At 44.2% G+C, this 22,071-nt stretch overlaps 1 protein-coding gene across 3 annotated transcripts in view; it reads right to left on the bottom strand.

The window, feature by feature from the left end:
* camk2a (calcium/calmodulin-dependent protein kinase II alpha) overlaps positions 1-20,582 on the bottom strand; it is a 52,821-nt gene extending 32,239 nt beyond the window's left edge. For 2 of the 3 annotated variants that reach the window (XM_027026097.3, XM_027026099.2), the window contains exons 1-3: positions 20,298-20,582; positions 13,763-13,857; positions 626-685 (exon numbers count right to left, since the gene is read on the bottom strand). In XM_027026097.3, the coding sequence (XP_026881898.1) occupies positions 626-685; positions 13,763-13,857; positions 20,298-20,359 (217 nt within the window). In that variant the 5' untranslated portion in view covers positions 20,360-20,582. The remainder of the gene's footprint in view (positions 1-625; positions 686-13,762; positions 13,858-20,297) is intronic. The other variant, XM_027026098.3, reaches the window with a different exon arrangement.
* Between the last annotated feature and the right edge of the window lie 1,489 nt (positions 20,583-22,071).

The following is a 22,071-nucleotide window of genomic DNA, read 5'->3' as shown; positions in this document are numbered from 1 at the left end:
TGTGATTCATCACACTGGAGAAACAGATGGTGGACAACATGAAGTAGGACACCTCACCTCAGTTCTGTTTACTGGGAAGTTAAATAACTACCATATTAATCTCTGCTTAGTTTTATTATCTTTGTGAGTTAGTGCCATGAGTTCACATATTGGCAATACTACTTAATAGAAATAATGGAATAACAGTCATAAATGTTTGTACAGGACACAGAGATAAGCTCCATATACATATATATATAAAATGAAGCATTTGCACAGCTGATATATATATAGAGAGAGAGAGAGCGAGAGAGAGAGAGAAAGCGAGAGAGAGAGGGCGAGAGCGGGAGCGAGAGCGTGACCATTTATGTCATCTTGATGCTCAAAATTTTGGAAATTCCACTTTTGTTTTAAATATTTTTTCCAGGACGTATTTTTCCATATCGATTTATATTTGGTAAAACCCAGTATAAATCTTAAATGTGAGCTTAATTAAATATTGCTTAATATTCTTTCATGCCGTGATTAGACATATTATAATGCCTAATAAATGTACCATAAGGTGTAAGGTTAGTATGAAGTATGACATGTTGCAGGGCATTGTGGATGGAGGGGTCAGGGGTCAGGGTATTTAGGCTGTACTCACCAATGTTAGGGTGCTTAAGAAGCCGACAGATCCTTGCCTCTCTGTCCAGCTTCTGATGATCTGAAATACACACACACACACACACACACACACACACACACACACACACACACACACACACACACACACACACACACACACACACACACACACACACACACACAGAGTTACCAGAATGGCACCTGGACCGGTGGAAAACTGTGTGAGCGCTTGTATATACGAAGATCTTCAGTGACTGAGGACAAGAGAAGCCTGACAATGAAAGCGACATGGGAACCACACACACCCCTCCATGACAGCATAATTAGCGTCCAAACACATGATCACTGTATGAAATCACTGCTATACTCCATGTCAACACTAACATGTCATGGAAGGAGACACCACACCCACTCTAAAGAGCCTCATGGAGGAAACACGAAAGCAATTTCCTTCTTCCCCAGAGAGAGAAAACTCTGGTTTATACTGCTTAGTCTGCACCTGGAATAATAATAATAATAATAATAATAATAATAATATTTATAACATAATAATATTATTATTATTATATACAAAAGTACCTGAGTGTTTTAATACAAATATGAATATATAAATGTAATTCCTGAAAATGTAATTGTAGCTTTTGTTAGTAAGTGTGTCTGTCATCATCTGAGAGTGGCTAATAGCAGATTTGGAGCGCTCTGCTGGGAAACCAGGAGCATGTACAAGTATCCTCCACCACTCTGAACACGCTGCTGTTTGCGCAAGTGTACGGGGGTGGCCCTATCTCCACACTACCCACGGGATTTTCACAAGAAGGTGAGGACTGAGTTCCTGTTTTAATTGCTGACGTATTTAGTCCAACTTTCTGGAACCCAGCACTGCCTCACCTCCGTGTTATTACCCCTGCCCACACCACAGTGTTATTACCCCTGCCCACACCACAGTGTTATTACCCCTGCCCTCACCACAGTGTTATTACCCCTGCCCACACCACAGTGTTATTACCCCTGCCCTCACCTCGGTGTTATTACCCCTGCCCACACCACAGGGTCATTACCCCTGCCCACACCACAGTGTTATTACCCCTGCCCACACCACAGTGTTATTACCCCTGCCCTCACCTCGGTGTTATTACCCCTGCCCTCACCTCAGTGTTATTACCCCTGCCCACACCACAGTGTTATTACCCCTGCCCTCACCTCGGTGTTATTACCCCTGCCCTCACCACAGTGTTATTACCCCTGCCCTCACCTCAGTGTTATTACCCCTGCCCTCACCTCAGTGTTATTACCCCTGCCCACACCACAGTGTTATTACCCCTGCCCACACCACAGTGTTATTACCCCTGCCCTCACCACAGTGTTATTACCCCTGCCCTCACCTCAGTGTTATTACCCCTGCCCACACCACAGTGTTATTACCACTGTCCTCACCTCAGTGTTATTATTACTGCCTTCACCACAGTGTTATTACCCCTGCCCACACCACAGTGTTATTACCCCTGCCCACACCACAGTGTTATTACCCCTGCCCTCACCTCGGTGTTATTACCCCTGCCCTCATCTCAGTGTTATTACCCCTGCCCTCACCTCGGTTCTTACCCCTGCCCTCAACTTTTAACTGGTGTTATTACCAGTTAAAAGTTGCATATAGGTCATTTCATTTCACTTTCTAGAATGCACACACACACACACACAAACACACACACACACACACACACACACACACACACACACAACTAATGGGTGGTTACCAGAATCACCAAACAGCCATCAGCAGAACGGAGGGTCCCATTCAGCCCTTGTACCTCCATTCCAAAAGAGGTTAAATATTCAACATGACTGGTGTTTCAACATGACTGGTGTTCTAATATGACTGGTGTTCTAACATGACTGGTGTTTCAACATGACTGGTGTTCTAACATGACTGGTGTTTCAACATGACTGGTGTTCTAACATGACTGGTGTTTCAACATGACTGGTGTTCTAACATGACTGGTGTTTCAACATGACTGGTGTTCTAACATGACTGGTGTTTCAACATGACTGGTGTTTCAACATGACTGGTGTTCTAATATCCACCAATTGGTTTATGAGACACTTCCAAACATGTCCACCTCTACAGCTGACCAGTGCTGCTGATTACTTCTTAGAGTGACCATAGCAACTGTTCAAGCCAAACACATCAAGCCAAAAACTAAGTGAAGGCTCTTATCTAACTCATTGTGGCAGATGACAGAGACGTTGGGCATCTAAACACACGTACTTATAATGTTTATGTGGAAGTTAACAGAGGAAAACACACAGCTGTGTGTGTGTGTGCTGTTAATGGGACATTTACAGTACAGCTAAACACACAGCTATGTGCTTGTACTGTTTATGTAAAGGTTCACATTTTCTCACTGTTACATCAAATTAGGCCAATACACACCTAAGGCACTGTTCCTGGAACAACCTGTACGCTGGTGAGCATGAGTGTGTTTGTGCATGCGTGTGTGTGTGTGTGTGTGTGTGTATACGCATGTGTGTGTGTGTGTGTGTGTGTGTGTGTGTACACGTGCGTGTGTGTGTGTGTGTGTGTGTGTGCGTGTGTGTGTGTGTGCGTGTGTGTGTGTGCATGTGTGTGTGCGTGTGTGTGTGCGTGCGTGTGTGTGTGTGTGTGTGTGTGTGTGTGTGTGTGTGTGTGCACGCTATAAGGTTATGAAGCAAAAGCTATTAGTTTTGCTTTAAACCAAAGCATTTTAGAATCCTGTTAAAGAGACAAAGTATGAATTCCAGTCCTCCTCCACAAATGAAACGCCTCCACAAATTAAACACCTTTAATTCTCTGCAGTTTTGCATTCTCAGTTTGTGTTTTATCATTTTTCACTTTCTCAGTGAGAAAGAGTGAAAGGGAGACAGAGAGAGAGAGAGAGAGAGAGAGAGAGAGAGAGAGAGAGAGAGAGCTGTGATTAAGCTTTGAGGAGGCGTCATTAAGTAGAGAGGAATCGTTAGCTGGATTCCTTTCTTTTCTCCTCCTGAACAGCCTGCCATGCGTATAATGTAAGTATAGTGTAATCAGTGCTCAGTACCATCTCCCACAGCACAATATCAGCACCTCCTCCCAGACCCACAACCAGTGACATGGGGTGAACTCTGGAAAAGCTGTTGCTAGGCAACACTGCAGAATACACCAGGAATAGAATTTTAAAATATATAGACAGAGAAAAACCTGCAGACAAAAAAAAGATCAGATCAAACAGAGTTTGTTCTCAGACTGAATATTTCTTACAGTTGGGAATAATTCTGATTATGGGAAATGAACAGATTTGTAGTGGCCACACAGTAGAAAGCATTGCTTGTATTCAGTGTCAGACCTGTAGATTATCAGTATCAACACTGCTTTGCAGAAAGCCCTCTACACAGAAAAGATTCAGTGTTATAACAGATGGGGCTGGAACATGCCACTACTGTGGGTACTGGGCTGTAGAACCCCACTACTGTGGTTACTGGGCTGTAGAACCCCACTACTGTGGGTACTGGGCTGTAGAACCCCACTACTCTGGGTACGCGGCTGTAGAACCCCACTGCTGTGGATACGGGGCTGTAGAACCCCACTACTGTGGGTACGGGGCTGTAGAACCCCACTACTCTGGGTACGCGGCTGTAGAACCCCACTGCTGTGGATACGGGGCTGTAGAACCCCACTACTGTGGGTACGGGGCTGTAGAACCCCACTGCTGTGGGTACAGGGCTGTAGAACCCCACTACTGTGGGTATGGGGCTGTAGAACCCCACTACTGTGGGTAAGGGGCTGTAGAACTCCACTGCTGTGGTTAGGGGGCTAAACAGAGTATCGGTAGGTTCTGAGCTACTACAGGTGTGGATACACAAACATGTTCCTCTTTCTGATGCCTGTATGTTCTCTTGGTGTGAACTCTCCAAAGCTATAGCAGGACCTGCAGGACACTACCTGATGTCTGCAGGGTAAATGTCTTATCCTGGGCAAGGCCACATTCTTTCATATACCATTGATTATAAACACACGTCCCACTCGCCTCCAGAAGGGTACTGTGGAGAAGGACATCAGAGTCTAACCCATTCCAAGAGGAGCAGAAGACCAAAATATATATTCTACCAGTGTATTAATTTTGCATTGCAATATGGTGAAATCCTGTACAGCATCATATAAAGAAAGTTTAGCTGTATTTGGGATGACGTTACATCAAAGAGAATAGACAGCATCTCTGAAAAAAAAGACTCGTGAAATCTCATCTAAAAATTGGTATGGAAAACTTTCCAGTGCAATTCTCAGATGACCAACACCAGTTGAACTAACATCATGTGACTAACATCATGTGACAGAAACATGCCAATTGTTCACTATAACGTTTGAAAAACTGTATGTCCTCACACAAATTACCTACAAAACTAAAATTAACATTTGCAATACTGATGTCAAAGTGTCAATTCTGTAGAATGGAAAAAAAAGAACAGGTAACATGTTAGCATATGCTAATGTAACAAAGAACAGGTAACACTGCACTAATGCAACAAAGAACAGGTAACATGGAGCTAATGGAACAAAGAACAGGTAACATGTTAGCATATGCTAATGTAACAAAGAACAGGTAACACTGCACTAATGCAACAAAGAACAGGTAACATGGAGCTAATGGAACAAAGAACAGGTAACATGGTGCGAATATAACAAAGAACAGGTTACATGGTACTAGTGTAACAACGAACAGGTAACATGGCACTAATATAACAAAGAACAGGTAACATGGTGCTAATATAACAAAGAACAGGTTACATGGTACTAGTGTAACAACGAACAGGTAACATGGCACTAATATAACAAAGAACAGGTAACACAGCGTTAATGTAACAAATAACAGGTAACACGGTGCTAATATAAAAAAGAACAGATAACCCTGTGCTAATGTAACAAAGAACAGGTAACACAGTGCTAATTTAAGGCATGATTTATTCATGGTCATTTTCAAATCTGCATTAGGCACCACCTGGCTTCTGTTGTTACCACCTGGGTTCTGGTGTTGTCACCTGGGTTCTCTGGTTATTTAGCCCAGTGTGTCCAGTGCAGAAAGTGCCTGCAGGTCCAAACACACTGACCTTCTCTTAGACAAAGAGAATTCTGGGATGAAAAATGAAGAAGATGATTATGAAATCCTTTGGCAGCACAAAGGGGCTGCTGAGTTTCACTGCTGAGTTAATTGTGGAACAGTATAGTGGGGCTTAGACAAAACTAAACATCCAAATATATTCAGCCCTTTGTGGTACTGAGTACTAAACACTGGTGCTGTGCTGACGCTGGGACCATTAAACAGAGAGAGATGAACAGCAGCAGAGGTACCAGGGGAGTGAGAGCTGTTAGATCGCCTCTTCAACAGGCTCATTATTCCGCTCTTCAAATCGGCCCTGTTCTCCACAGAACCCAGCAGTGTCATGAGACAATTCTAGCCGCAAAACACCCCTCAATGTCAAAAATAATGATATTCACCAATTATACAACAAAGTCAAAAGATAATGCTATTCACCAATTACACAACAATGTCAGGAGATGATATGCATCAACAAAACAGGGCATGTGCTAAAGAATATTTTCATTAAATCAGTTTTTTCTCAATATAAGAAGATTAATCTACATTTCTGCAGACTTTATTTAGTTTATTAGAACGCTTTCATCTACACTGAGTGACCACTTTGTTCGGTAAGCTTGTCTTATAAATATATTTTATATGTGCATTTGACTATGGCCCATCTGTTGCCAAGCACAGTTCATCAGTACCCTTCTACTTGCTCATCACTGGACAGTGTCTGATCACTGATCAGCATCTGACCACTGTTGAGTGGATATTATATGGGTTGTGGATCATTTTCAGCAAAACATGAACACTGATCTGGTAGTGGAATGATAAAGTTATATTAGTAGTATGGCAGTGATAGGGTAATAGTCAAGTAAAGTCAAATTTATTTATAGAGTGCTTTGTACAACAGTTGTCACAATGCAGCTTTACAAATGTCCCATTCCAAGCCCCCAGTGAGCAAGCCAAGGGTGACAGTGTTTAGGAAAAACTTCTTAAAGCACGAAGAAGAAATCTTGAGAGTAGTAGTAGTATGGCAGTGATGGATGGTAGTATAGTAGTAGTATGGTAATAATACACTAATGATGGGGTAATAGAATGGTAGTGATGGGGTAGTGAGGGGTAGTAGTATGGTAGTGATGGTGTAGTAGTATGGGGTAGTACTATGGTAGTAATAGGATAGTTGGTGTGGAGTTGCTATGACAGCAATCATGTAATCAGAAACTGTCCACTGATCAAAAAGATGAAGGATAGAGAAGATAAATTATATTACAGATATATCTGTGACTGCATAGCTATACATATTTTCATACAATTTAAATTTGGTGACAAGTGTGTTTTAAGAAGGTAAGACTCAAATTGCATTGAACAATTTATTTTTTACAATTTCAGGGTTGATAACATGTTAAACTATACAAACAGGACATGGATATGTTCCTGTGCAGACCACCATGCTCAGTACTAGCTGTGTCTCCTTTAATCTCACACCATGCTCAGTAGTAGCAGTGTCTCCGTTAATCTCACACCATGCTCAGTAGTAGCAGTGTCTCCGTTAATCTCACACCATGCTCAGTACTAGTGCTGTCTCCATTAATCTCACACCATGCTCAGTACTAGCGGTGTCGCCTTTAATCTCACAGCCTGCACACTGCACATTCTCCTATACCTGCTTTAATCATTCTTTGTAATCTCTCATTATATTTAGTGCTTGTAAAGGTGGCAAAGGTGTCCTGCACAATTTCAGACAATGATGACATTTCAGTCTGTGATGTGCATTACAAAGAAATGATGAGGGAGAAGGCACAGCACACACAGTCTAGTTCACTAAACAAATGAAATATCCAACTGATATTCAAAGAACTGTGACAAGCTGATACACGGAGTGAGTGGATGTGAGGGTGGGCGAGAGGGTGTCTGTGCACTGATTGTTCTGGGCAGAGTTCTAAGCTAAGCAAGGTTTGTTCCTGTGATAGACGATCAGACCCACACAGTCGGAGATTAGTGCCACACCATGCGTCACCCTGTCCACAAAACAAGAAAAGAAGGAAGTTTTGCACAAACTTTTTCTGTTGATTCTTTGATTTCTCCACAGCTGCACAGAGAGTGTAATGTGTTATAAATAATTATAACTCTGCAGTACGAGGATTTTAGTCAGAATAGTGGTGTCAGACTAAGGGAATTCTCAATAAATCTAATAAATGTTTCACCGAGCAAGGGTCAGTGTCCCTGTATTTCCATTGTTTACACATTCCTCTGTCTCCCTGTCGTTATCAGGGTTTGGGTGTGTGGAGCTGATACACGGGGCCGGGCTGTGATGGCAGTCCCTTCACCTCTCACCTCAACGTCCCCTCACTGCTCAGAAGGGGAGTAACCTTATGCTTCCTGTGATACAACAGCATTTGTAAGGCAACAGTATTTCAAATGTTGCTCTATGATATGATACAGTTTATCTCAGAAGTATATGACTGATACTTCTGAAAAATCCAGCAAACAAATATATATTTCAAATTATAACAATCCACCAAAATCAGTTTCTGTCTAAATGAAAATATTAAGATTGCTGTAACCATTCAACATTGACTTCAAAACAATGTGGATAAAACATTTGAATAAAATCTCAGGTATTTTTTTATTAGCTCTGTAGTTTGGATTCATAAATGTTCATAATATTGACAGAATGTCATTGAAGTTTTAAAAATTGATGCTATGACATTAATTTATGTTCATTAATGTGATTATCCAATGAGTACATTAATATAATAACCAGGTCAGATAAATATGTTAAATGGAGTATTTCAGAGTAAAATAAAAACATGGACAGAAATGGAAAGAAGATTGCAGAGATGCCTTGGATTGTGTAAATTCACTAACAATGAAATGACCAGTGAACATCTATATAGTGTAGCCTCAGAGTCTTCAACCTGCCCCCTGGGTCACACTAAAAACAGAGACGATCTCCAGCAGGTACTCATTCCCTATTAGTCACAGCACAGCAGGAAACTGACTGTGATTCCCTTAATAGCCAACACAAGCCTGATCCACATAAACACACACAAAGACATACACGCACACACACACACACACACACACACACACACACACACTCAAATGCATTAAACTCAACTCAGCATTAGCATTAGGTAAGGTGTGATCAGAGACTAAACACTAACATAAATCATGCCTTATACTTCTGGAATTGAATGGTGTGAAAAATCATTAATTTCTGCACTGAGAAATTACATTGAGAAATTACGTTCTGCCTAAAGGAATAGTTCAATGAAAAATCTTATTTTCACAATTCACAGTTCCACTTCTCCACTTTCCCTAATTCTAAATTAGATTTTTCATCAAACTTTAAGGCTACTTTTGTGACGTTTAACGGGTTAAGGAGGATGTGGGGACAAGGCACGTTAAACAGAACATACGTTTTAATCACAAGCACGACTCAAAACACACAAACACACTACATGGGTCAAACACAGACAACTTTGACGATACGACACGAAACTTAGATACACTCATGACAATTACACACAACAAGGATCAGGTCCACAACACAAGAGGGCGTGGCAATACGGACACACACACACACAGACGCACACACAGACACACAGACAGACACACAGACAGACACACACAGACACACACACAGACAGACACACACACAGACAGACACACACACAGACACACACAGACACACAGACAGGCACACAGACAGACACACAGACAGACACACACAGACAGACACACACAGACAGACACACAGACAGACACACACACAGACACACACACAGACACACACACAGACACACAGACAAACACACACACAGACACACAGACAGACACACAGACAGACACACACACAGACACACAGACAGACACACACACAGACACACAAACAGACACACAGACAGACGCACACATTTGAGGGGGGAGGGGCCGTACCGTGACAGAGCCCCCCCTCAAGGGCGCGACTCCCGGCACACCAGCCTGCTGGGCTACGGCCCCGAGACCAGCGCCAAAGGCAACGTCCGAGTACCAGACAACCCACCACAGGCCAGTGCAAGCAGGGTAGCAGGAGAAGGGCAGGGACCAAGACAATGACAGACACAGAGACGCACACACTAACGGGCACAGATACAAAGGGGAACAAGGTGACCGGTACATTTAGTGTAATCAGGACACACACAGTGACGGGGACAGCCACATGAACAACACCACACACATTCAGTAGTCCGGGGAAGGGGGAAGGAACCCCAACCAGTCCCCCAGTCGTCGGCTGGGTCGAAGACTGACCAGCCTGGCGGGAACTGTCCCTCGCCAGCTTAGGTAGCAGCGACTGTCCTGGTTCTGGTACTGGTGCTGCTGCCTTTTTTCCTGCATCAGGCTTTGGCGTAGGCACATACGCTCTGGAGCTCTTCACCTCAGGCGGGGGAGTGTCCTTATCCGACAACGGTGCCTCCCTGCTAGCCACCCGGGTTAACCTGCTCACACCTGGGCAGCGTGCCCTGGGTAGTGCCTTGGGTGCTGGAGGCTCCTTGCTCTCTGAGCTTTTGGCGTCACCGTGGGAGTGAAGATCCTTATGAGGGTACTCTTCTACCTCCATTGGAGCTTCCTCCTCGCAATCGGAACCCCTATCCGACTGCAGACAGACATCGCTGCACTCCTCTGTCTCTCCGTAATCTATGTCTCCCCTATGATCGTCCAGGTAGGGGTCGTAGGACCCAGCAGAGTCCATCTCTGAGTACCGGTCCTCTTGGTCCGGCTGTTCTCCATAGGACTCTGCACCGTCCAATCCCAGACCATACACAGAATCCATCTCCGAGTACCAGTCCTCTTGGTCCGGCTGTTCTCCGTAGGACTCTGCACCGTCCAATCCCGGACCATACACAGGGCTCCCCCCAAATCGATCAGCAGGTTCCTCCCTCCCAGTAGCTCCATGATGCAAGGCCAGGATGAGGGAAGGTCTTACCGCTGGAATGTAGGGGTCCACAGATTCCAACTCCGAAGACTGGAAATCGTTATACCAGTCCCGATCGTCTGCCGGGGTTCCGTATGACTCCCCTGCTTCTGCTCATGGAGTCAGGAGGGTGCCCAAGAACACGGGAGGCTTCGCTGCACGTGCTGTGGGAGGCGTTGACTTCCTTTCCTCCCCTTCTTCTTCTTGCCTTTCCCAGGCATCCTCGGTCGGTCGGTGTTTCTGTGACGTTTAACGGGTTAAGGAGGATGCGGGGACGAGGCACATTAAACAGAACATACGTTTTAATCACAAGCACGACTTAACACACACACAAACACACTACATGGGTCAAACACAGACAACTTTGACGATACAACACGAAACTTAGATACACTCATGACAATTACACACAACAAGGATCAGGTGCACAACACAAGAGGGCGTGGCAATACGGACACACACACACAGACACACACGCAGACACACACACAGACACACACACAGACACACACACAGACACACAGACAGACACACACACAGACACACACACAGACACACACAGACAGACGCACACACGAGGTGGGGAGGGGCCGTACCGTGACAGCTTGTACTACTTGTATGCTTCGTCAACACACCTGGTCTACAGGCCTGACCATCCTCAGCCATCCAAGCCAGCAAAAGTCTTGGAGCTCAGTTTGTATTGGAGGCTTTTCCCTGGTGTACACTTGCTCATTTAACGCAAAATTATCACTCATTGGTCATTTAAAATACAAAATCTGTGCCTATATTCGAAAACTCATTTTAATTACATAAAAATAAATGAGTCTGGATTATCTGTGAATGTACCATCTGCGAGTTAGACTAATGTGTTTTAAATGTGATACCCAGTAGACTGGGAGCCACCTTGAATTAAGGAAATATACTAGAACACCACAGTCTGTGAATCCCAAAGCAGGTGTACTGAGATCTCACTTGGGGAAAACAGGTTTATTCATTTTGATGTTAAGACAAATCACATATACTGAGCTCACTAATCATGTATATTGAGACCACTAATCACATATACTGTGATCACTAATCATATATATTGAGAACACTAATCACATATACTGTGATCACTAATCATATATATTGAGATCACTAATCACATATGCTGAGATCACTAATCACATATACTGAGATCACTAATCACATATACTGAGATCACTAATCATATATACTGAGATCACTAATCACATATACTAAGATCACTAATCACATATACTGGGATCACTAATCACGTATGAGCAGATCTCACAGGAATAACAGCACTGACCAGAACTCATTTAGTGATCTTCTCTGACCCATCAGAGACACAACTACCAATATCTACCTAACCTTTCACCTTTCACCTTTCACTTCTCTGGCCTCTCAGAGTTTTTTTCTCAGTGGCCGTTGAACATGAACAAACAATTAGATAAAAGCATATCATTTAAAAAGCATGAGAGTGAAATCCTCATCATCATAACATTTTGCCTGGTCAGTGGTGACACTGTTCTGCTTGACAATGCCAACACGGCAGTGATGTTTCTGAAGTCACTGGAGGTAACAGAATCTACTTTCACTCACTTTAGATGTGAATACAAGCTACATTCAATGAGCCCATTTCAGTGGGCTGGGAGAGTGAACATTAGAGCTGTGTCTGGCTCTGCTGTGTGGGAGGTGCCAGATACACAGCACTGAAATGCCTCGGGTGCACTTAGCAATCCACTCGCTTTCTTCAACAAAACATCACATTCCTTCACACTGAAGAAGACACACCCACTTTACCAAGCGCTACAGCTCAGTGCTGCAAGAATGCAGGTGAGCAGTCTGTCATTTTCTGGGTGTAAGTGAGGTGGTTCAGGACCCCTTCAATGCCAGGAGGGGAGAGAGCACTAGTTACCTGCAGCACAGTGGCAGCTCAAGGCTTAAATGGGGCTGTAGTTGGCCAGAGTTGGTAAAAAAAACACACACGACTAGAAATGGCCACACACACACACACACTCACACACACACACACACACTCACACACACGCATGCACACACACGCACGCACACACACACTCAACCACACACACACACTCACACACACACGCACGCACACACACACATGCACGCACGCACACACACACACACACACACACTCACACACACACACACACGCACACACACACTCACACACACACACACACACACACTCACACACACACAGACACTCACACACACACGCACGCACGCACGCACACACACACTCACACACTCACGCACGCACACACATGCACACACACAGTCACACACACACTCACACACACACAGACACTCACACACACACGCACGCACGCACGCACACACACACTCACACACTCACGCACGCACACACATGCACACACACAGTCACACACACACTCACACACACACACACACACACGCGCACACACATATGCACGCACACACACACACACTCACACACACACACACGCACGCACGCACACACACGCACACACACAGTCACACACACACTCACACACACACACACACACACACACTCACACACACACACACACACGCACACACACACACACACAGACACTCACACACACACACACACTCACACACACACACACGCACGCACGCACACACACACTCACACACACACACACACTCACGCACGCACACACACGCACACACACAGTCACACACACACTCACACACACACACACACGCACACACATATGCACGCACACACACACACACTCACACACACACACTCACGCACGCACGCACACACACGCACACACACAGTCACACACACACTCACACACACACACACACACACTCACACACACACACACACACACACACACACACACACACACACACACTCACACACGCTCACACACACTCACACACACACACACACACACTCACACACACTCACACACACACACACACACACACACACACACACACCCACGCACGGACACACGCACGCACACACACACACACACACACACCGTAAAACGCACTTGGAAAATCCTACCTGGAAAAGTCCTGGAAAACCCACACCTCCCCAGTAAATCCCACTCACCTCTTGCCGAAAGCTTCTTGGTGTTGATGATTTTGGCAGCATATTCTTGTCCTGAGAGGACTTTCACACATCTGCGCACCACTGAAAATGCTCCCCTGGAAAACAAAGACAGAAGTTTTTATTATCTTGTCCATAAACACCCATCACAGACTTTATCACCAGTGGAGAACACAAATAACTGGTGAGAAAGAAACTTTCTCATTCATCTAAGACTGTAATCATTTTTATCAACACTGAAGAGACACTGGTGGAGTTTTTGTTTTAACAGGGAAACACATGTATGACTACCAGTGAAGACTTCCCTAACCTCATGTGCCCAGGTGAGCTACCTGTCCTTGGCATTAATGATCTGTTTTATTTAAAATGATACACTTTCTGAGATCAAGACTACAATATGAAATGGATCATCATATGAAGAAGACTCATGAGTAGAATTAGGTGCCTGGTCAGAGTCAACACAGACAAGAACTCTGTACAGTACACGTCTGAAGTGGAACATGAGAGGTGTTGACAGAGTCCTGGCATTCCTGACACAGTAGCTCCTGTATCCAGTAGTTCCCTCACACCCGACTGCAGAGGACCTGGGATGTGCTGTTTCTCCCAATACTAGGTCCCTCAACACCTTCTCTGTCTCCACCACCACTTCAACACCAGGTCTCAGACGCTGATTCTGGCACTTCTGCTATGGAGCACTGGGGACACATAATTGCTAACTCGTTATCCAGCTGTGCACTGTGGTTTCCATAAAGGACAGACCCTGTCCCAAGTGTGGGTCCTGCTGTCATCCTGAGCTCAGAGTGCAAGAGTCCTGTGCCCTTCCTGTGGTCTTCAGGTAGAGACGTGATAACAGGGATCTCTGCTTTTCATCTGAACAGTCAAGTGACCGAAAGCACCGAACCCGTCTGACAGTTTTAATTACAAGAGCTAGACATGACAGTCGCCTTGTTACCATGACAAAGATGAAATCTACTTGTCTGTGACTCAGACTAATGAACATCATATACAGGTACATGCATCCTCTCCCTGGATTCAGATTTGATCTGAAGAAAAAGAACAAAAATCTTTTAGATGACTTAAATCTTGAAGGGAAGCAGCAATCATTCCAACACAATTATCTGCTTTTATTAACACATCATCTGTGAAGAAGAACCAATATAACCACTTCTATTACATAATACAGTATCGTTGAGGATGAAAAACATTTCACAGGGTGTGTGATTCTAGACCAGAAATTGATGTTAAGAAATATTCCTGAAATAAAAGTAAATGCCCTGAATCATAATGTCCTGAATCATAATGAAAGACATTTACATTAAACTTTTTAAAAGGAAGCTTTTGGATTCAAAGAACTTGTAACACAACGATTTAAACTAAACTGGTGTTTAAACTAAAAACGTGTTTAAACTGGTGTTTAATCTAAACTGCTGTAACATATAGTTTGATACTGATTGTGTCACAGACTGCTCCTCCCCAATAAGTCACATGGTACGGCCCGCCACGTGTAGGTGTACTGTGTTTATCTGTTTTGTAACCACGCCCCCCGGGCTTGCACACATGTGTACAGGGTTTGCTGTTAAGTGTTCATTTGTCTATTTAAACCCCTCTCCATGTGTGCTCACTAGTGTAAAAAGCCTGTAGCCAGTAACATCTGTGTGTGTGTGTGTGTGTGTGTGTGTGTGTGTGTGTGTGTGTGTGTGTGTGTGTGTGTGTGTGTGTGTGTGTGTGTGTGTGTGTGTGTGTGTGTGTGTGAGAGAGAGAGCACCATTAATGTTAGTGTGTACTTCGTTTAATGCTTAAATGTGTAACAATGTTCACTGTCGACGTCTTATGTGAGTGCCATTTATCTATTATGTGTTTAATGTTTATAAACGTCTCACACGAATGAGGAAGTCTGTGTGTCCTGCCCCGCGCCCTGCGGCACTTGGACCAGCAGCATTACAGATTGTTGTTACACTAATCGTTGTCTGAGATTATACGTGTTTTGCACTTCTAGGCCTCAGCATTGATCCCTGTATTGCTACAATATTCTAGTTCATTGGTATATTGGACTCTAATCTACTGTACTGGCTGGGATGTATTCTATGAATAAATGACAAAGCACTTTTATAAGTCACTCTGGATAAGAGCGTCTGATAAATGCTGTAAATTTAATTGACAAAAAAACGAATTCTAAATGAATAGATTAATAACGCCATCCGTTTTGTGTTTGTGAATCTGAGACATGCTGCACATGCTCTGTGTGGGGCCTGCAGTCATTGATCAGCTCTGTTTATTTAATTATTCAGGAGGCCGTCAGATATTTATAACACATAACAAAGTCAAAGAAGAAAGTTAATTGTGCTCATGTTATCACTTCCAGGTTGTCAGCTGGACTGATTATCCAGAGTCCCTCATGCGGATCTGGTCGGCTAGCTCTGGAGCAGGCTGTCCCAGCTAGCTTGGCTCTGCACAACTTGCTATTAACTTAGAATGCTTGATGAGTAAATGAGCTCAGTCGCGGTGGAAACGCGTCCAGCGTCTGTGTGAGAGACTGAGAGCAGGTGAATTAAACAGTGCAGGAAAGCTGTTGTCACCTTTAATCAGCAGAGTGGCACGTCTCTCACACACAGAACAGACTGGAAATGCTAATTCAGTTACATCAGAAGGTCACAGTGCAAAGGTGTCCTCATCATGAGAAAAGAAAGAGAAAGACAGACCTGAAGAACACCCCACTGGACCAGGGCACACTTTATCTCCCCACTGGACCAGGGCACACTTTATCTCCCCACTGGACCAGGGCACACTTTATCTCCCCACTGGACCAGGGCACACTTTATCTCCCCACTGGACCAGGGCACACTTTATCTCCCCACTGGACCAGGGCACACTTTATCTCCCCACTGGACCAGGGCACACTTTATCTCCCCACTGGACCAGGGCACACTTTATCTCCCCACTGGACCAGGGCACACTTTATCGCCCCACTGTACCAACACACACTTTATCGCACCACTGTACCAACACACACTTTATCACACCACTGTACCAGCACACACTTTAACGCACCACTGTACCAGCACACACTTTATCACCCTACTCTACTATCACATACTGTATCACCCCACTGGACAAGGACACACCTTATCACCCCACTGGAGGTTTATCAGATTACCATCCTGGGGCCTGTGTTGTACAGGACAATTTTGCTCTTCATGAGTCTGGTGTGGAAATGACTGTCTATTTAGAGCCATAACCCCTGTGCTTTGGCATTCAAATATTCAAATCAGATTTTTTTAAAACATACAATTCCAATGATTCCTGTCACATTTTTTGTTTGTTTGATTTTTTCTCAGGATAAAAGGATTGGGTTTCTCTGGTAGAACGTAGGTCTGGTGTCTGGGTAGCTGCAGAGGCAGAGATAGGTGGGGGGACAAGCTGTGTGTGTGTGGACAGAAACAGGCAGTGGAGACACTCAGCAGATTTGACAGGTGTACAAACAGCTGTAAAGAATAAAAACCTGCAAAAGGATAAGATCATAGAGGATCAGAAAGTTGATCATTAGTATAACTGAGCCATTGCAAAAAAAAACAAAAAACATTTATCAGCTATTTCCCATTTTTGTGTAATCAGTTATTTTACTTTGGGACTTTGTACAACCTTACGTTAAAAATAATATTAAAATGATAAATATTCTTGATTTAAACTTACTTTATTCATATTCATTTATTTTGTAGAACAGTATATGTATATGTATGGTGTCTTGTTGCAAAGGCTCAATTATTAATGTTTATTATTATCTAAGAGGTTTGTTATTTAGACGATAAACACTAAGCATGGGGGTGGGTTATATATCAGTCTACACGGCTAAACACAAATGGTGTGGAAGAACACACTACCACAAGAACACGCTACCACAAGAACACGCAACCACAAGAACACGCTACCACAAGAACACGCTACCACAAGAACACACTGACACAAAAACACACTACCACAAGAAAAGGCTACCACAAGAACACGCTGATACAAGTAGACACTACCCCAAGAACATGCTGACACAAGAACACACTTATACAAGAACACACTGCCCATCTCCCAGAGAAAAGGCTCCCAGTCCTTCCAGGACTGTGGTTCATACACTAATTCCTAGAGTTTCCAAGCACTACATCATCTACTCAGTACAACATCTGTAGGAGAAGCAATACAAGTTATTTTTAACTACACTATTAAACTCCTCAACAAAGTCAGTCATGAAACTGTTGAAGGAACTGATTTAATTCATGTGCATCTTTAAAAAACTAGCATTTCACAACCTAAAATTAATTTATAGCACAGACTGTTCTGATAGCACAGATAAGATTTTAAATATAAACACACAGAATAGACATAAAAATATTTTATTAGCGAAGGCCAATTAGCAAGGCAGCAGACTGCTGGGGGGGAGTGACCATCAAAGCCCAAACCAGGATGTGACCTAAAAGTGTTGGTTGGTCTCTCCCATGACCCTGTTAATGAGCAAACAGCAGGTCATGTGAGTTCAGACTGAGCTGCTCTGTTGTAATGGTGTTCTGAGCATGTGCTTGATGTCATGAGCTAAATATGGAGGAGAGGAAATCATGATGATGATGATGATGATGATGATGTTGTAATAGATCTGGTGGTGATGTAATAGCTCTGGGGTATGATGTAACAGCAGTTCTCCCTCCATCTTCTACGCTGAGCGAGGGAAACAGACAGGACCGTGATGGACTGCCTTCCTACGAACACACATTGGTTCCTGCCATCCTGGCTGGACATTGACTAAGTTGGGGTTACTGATTGTCCCCGAGTGGTGAGATGACATGGGAAAAGATTGCTTGCTGCATAATTGGCCCAAAATGGGTAACGGCAGTCAAGCAACTGACAAATCTACCTGCTGCTGGTGTCTGTCAGCGTGCAGCAGGCCAGAAAAGGCGCAGAGACCAAGTAGAAAACGAGAGCATCTGTAAGATGTGTTACCTAATTGGACACACCCTGTATATTCGCTTCACAGTTTCACTTTCCAGAATATGCTGCATTTGAGCACTTTTATTTTACTTGATTATCAGGCAACAATATACTGGAGTGCAAATCTCTCAGTCTGAGCTGAATTACCTCCCCCAAATAGAATTATGTAAGCAGCTCGGCTTTGATTGCCCAGAGCCACACAGAGAGAAGGGTGCAGAGAGTGAGTGTGTGTGAGGGAGAGTGTAGGAGGTATGTGGGCACAGGGCCAAGCAAGGTCTGAAGCCTCTCTGTAGCTGTGTTTCACTCTTCAATAACAAGCATGCTCACAAACACACACACACACACATACACACAAGCACACACACACACACACGTCCCTGCTGCAATACAATGTGTGCTAACAAGGAATAAACTCTATCACGTCCAACACTGCAGCCCAAGACTCATCTTCCGCTCATGTCCTCTAATACTCATTGACGTGCCTCTAATACTCACTAATGTGCCTCTAATAGTCTCTAATCCTCACTGGTGTGCCTCTAATACTCACTAATACTCACTGATGGGCATCTTATACTCTCTGATGTGCCTCTAATACTCACTAATACTCATTGATGTGCCTCTAATACTCACTCATACTCACTGATGTGCCTCTAATACTCACTGACATGCCTCTAATACTCACTAATACTCACTGGCGTGCCTCTAATACTCACTGATGTGCCTCTAATACTCACTGACATGCCTCTAATACTTTCTGATGTGCCTCTAATACTTATTGATATGCCTCTAATACTCACTAATACTCACTGATGTGCCTCTAATACTCATTGATGTGGTTCTAATACTCACTGATGTGCCTCTTCACTTGTCTGTGAAAGGCTTCTCATTTTGAGCTGTTAATTGAGCATCTCCAGACAGTTCATAAATTTCACTCACTGAGTACAGACAGTGCAGAGAACGTGTCATCATACCAGGAAACACAGCAGTTAAAGCTGTTTCTACAGGGCTTCCTGTCCAGGACGTGCCAAGTTTCTGGAGGCTGTGGGTTTAGAGGTACGGACTCATTTCATTGAAACACTAAATTAGTGACAAACAGTGAAAAGCCACTGTTCTGCTTACCAAATAAAACTGGTTTATGATCTACTAGGTGCCATCTTTTCTGAGTCTTCTACATCAAGTTTTGTTGTAATACTCTTTACGTTCTCTTTACGTTCTCTTTACATTCTTTTTATGGCCCTTTACCTCCAGTTGTTTCATCTCAGTCTTTCTTTGCAAAAGTTCAGTATCAGACCAGTGTGTCTGCATTCTTCTCCAGCAGATGTATCCTATCACACCTTTGTAGTGACGCCTCCAGCTTTGACTGAGCCCTGACCCCAGTCTGAGCAGCAACTCACACAGCCTCTCCCGCTGCATTTCAAATAATCTGTTGTGATCCTTCTTGAATAAAGACCAGCCACACGCATCCCCTACCCCTGAACCTAACGCAAGCTGTCACCCCCTACTCACCCCTCACCCCCTTCTCTTCATCCTTCTCAGTAGAACAAAATAGAAAGTAGACATTGTAACTTACTTGCCCAGTTCTTCAAACAGCTGGTATTCCTCTGTGAAGCGGGTGCAGGTGATGGTAGCCATGCCTGGTGCAGGTGGAGCGTCGGAATCTGGAATGTGTGTTTGTTTTCTCTGTTGTTGGAGCTGTGGACTGGGATGGAGCTACACGGAGGCAGCAGAGGGCAGAAAGATGCTCAGAAGACAAGATGGTCTGTATTACCCTGTAAATGTGGAGTGTGGAAGCAAGCAGAGCGACAGTGACTGACAGCTCTGCTACGATGCTTTTCGCTTTTTATGGCTCGCCCGCTCTGTCTGTCTCCTCCAATCGGAGCCCAGTCTGCACTCCTGAATACACACAGCAGCGTTGTCACGGCAACTGCATCCCCCCTCCTCTCGAGGAGGCTGGGCTCAGATGAAGCCGTGTGCATGTTACATCCAAACAGTGAAATACACCCACACACCTTCACACAGGCACACAACCATGTATCAGTGCGCTAAACAAGAAATAGCCACCTTGCCTTTGGAGATGGGGGCAGTTCGTGGGCTGCATTTTCAGTAGTGGATACTGTAATCTCCATCTCTGTGTACCGGCCTGGGCATATATGTGAGCTCCACCCCACACACACACACCAACCCCTACACACACCCCACACACATCCCCCAATAAGTAGCCCCTAAAGCACTTCCACTGGGTTACAGTCAGGAAGGCTGCTCTTACAGAGATAGTCCAGAGATTCAGGACTGATTCAGGATAGTCCAGATATGGACACATTTGCATCTGTGGTGGGTCACCACTCTTCATCTGGTAGTTTGGAAACAAGACAAAGGTAAAGTGGATGATTGTTCTAGTTCTCCAGCCAGAGTCCTGTTACCCAGGCCCATTAACCAGAGGTTAATAAATAGAAGAGTTCAAACATTGACATGCAGCAGGACAATTCATTAAGATTTTAACTGTATCTCTTATTCCCCCTACTCCCTATTTACATGCCCCTCCCCTTCCTTGCCCCTGGCCCCTTCCTCAAGACCCTAACCTTAACCCTAACCCTAACATAGCCCTAACCCTAATCCTAACATAACCCTAACCCTAACCCTACCATAACTCTAACCCTAACCTTAACCCTAACCCTAACCTAACCCTAACATAACCCTAACCCTAACCCTACCATAACCCTAACATAACCCTAACCCTAACATAACCCTAATCCTAACATAACCCTAACCCTAACCCTACCATAACCCTAACCCTAACCTTAACCCTAACCCTAACCCTAACCCTAACCCTAACCTAACCCTAACATAACCCTAACCCTAACATAACCCTAATCCTAACATAACCCTAACCCTAACCCTACCATAACCCTAACCGTAACATAACCCTAACCCTAACATAACCCTAACCCTAACTCTATCCTGTGAGGTGCTTTGCAGGGAAAGGCCATGTGTTTTTTTCTGCTCTCCTTCCAACAGTGAGACAATGAAAACATTGAATCCTAACCGTAACAAAACCCTAACCCTAACCCTAACCCTAACACTAACATTACCCTAACACTAACCCTAACCCTAGCATAACCCTAACCCTCACCCTAACATAACCCTAACCCTACCCTAACCCTAACTCTAAACCTAACCCCACCCATAAACCTAACCTTACCCCTAACATAACCCTAACCCAGCCCTAATCCTAGCCTAACCCAAACCCTACCCTAACTCTAACCCCAACCCTAACCCTAACTCTACACCTAACCCTAACCCTATCCTACCCTAACACTTACCCTGACCCCAACTCTAAACCTAAC

Source organism: Electrophorus electricus, chromosome 8 (assembly GCF_041902795.1).
Source record: "Electrophorus electricus isolate QZ-2024a chromosome 8, ASM4190279v1, whole genome shotgun sequence".
Classification (NCBI taxonomy): Eukaryota; Metazoa; Chordata; class Actinopteri; order Gymnotiformes; family Gymnotidae; genus Electrophorus; species Electrophorus electricus.
This window is presented reverse-complemented; position numbering and strand designations above follow the sequence as displayed.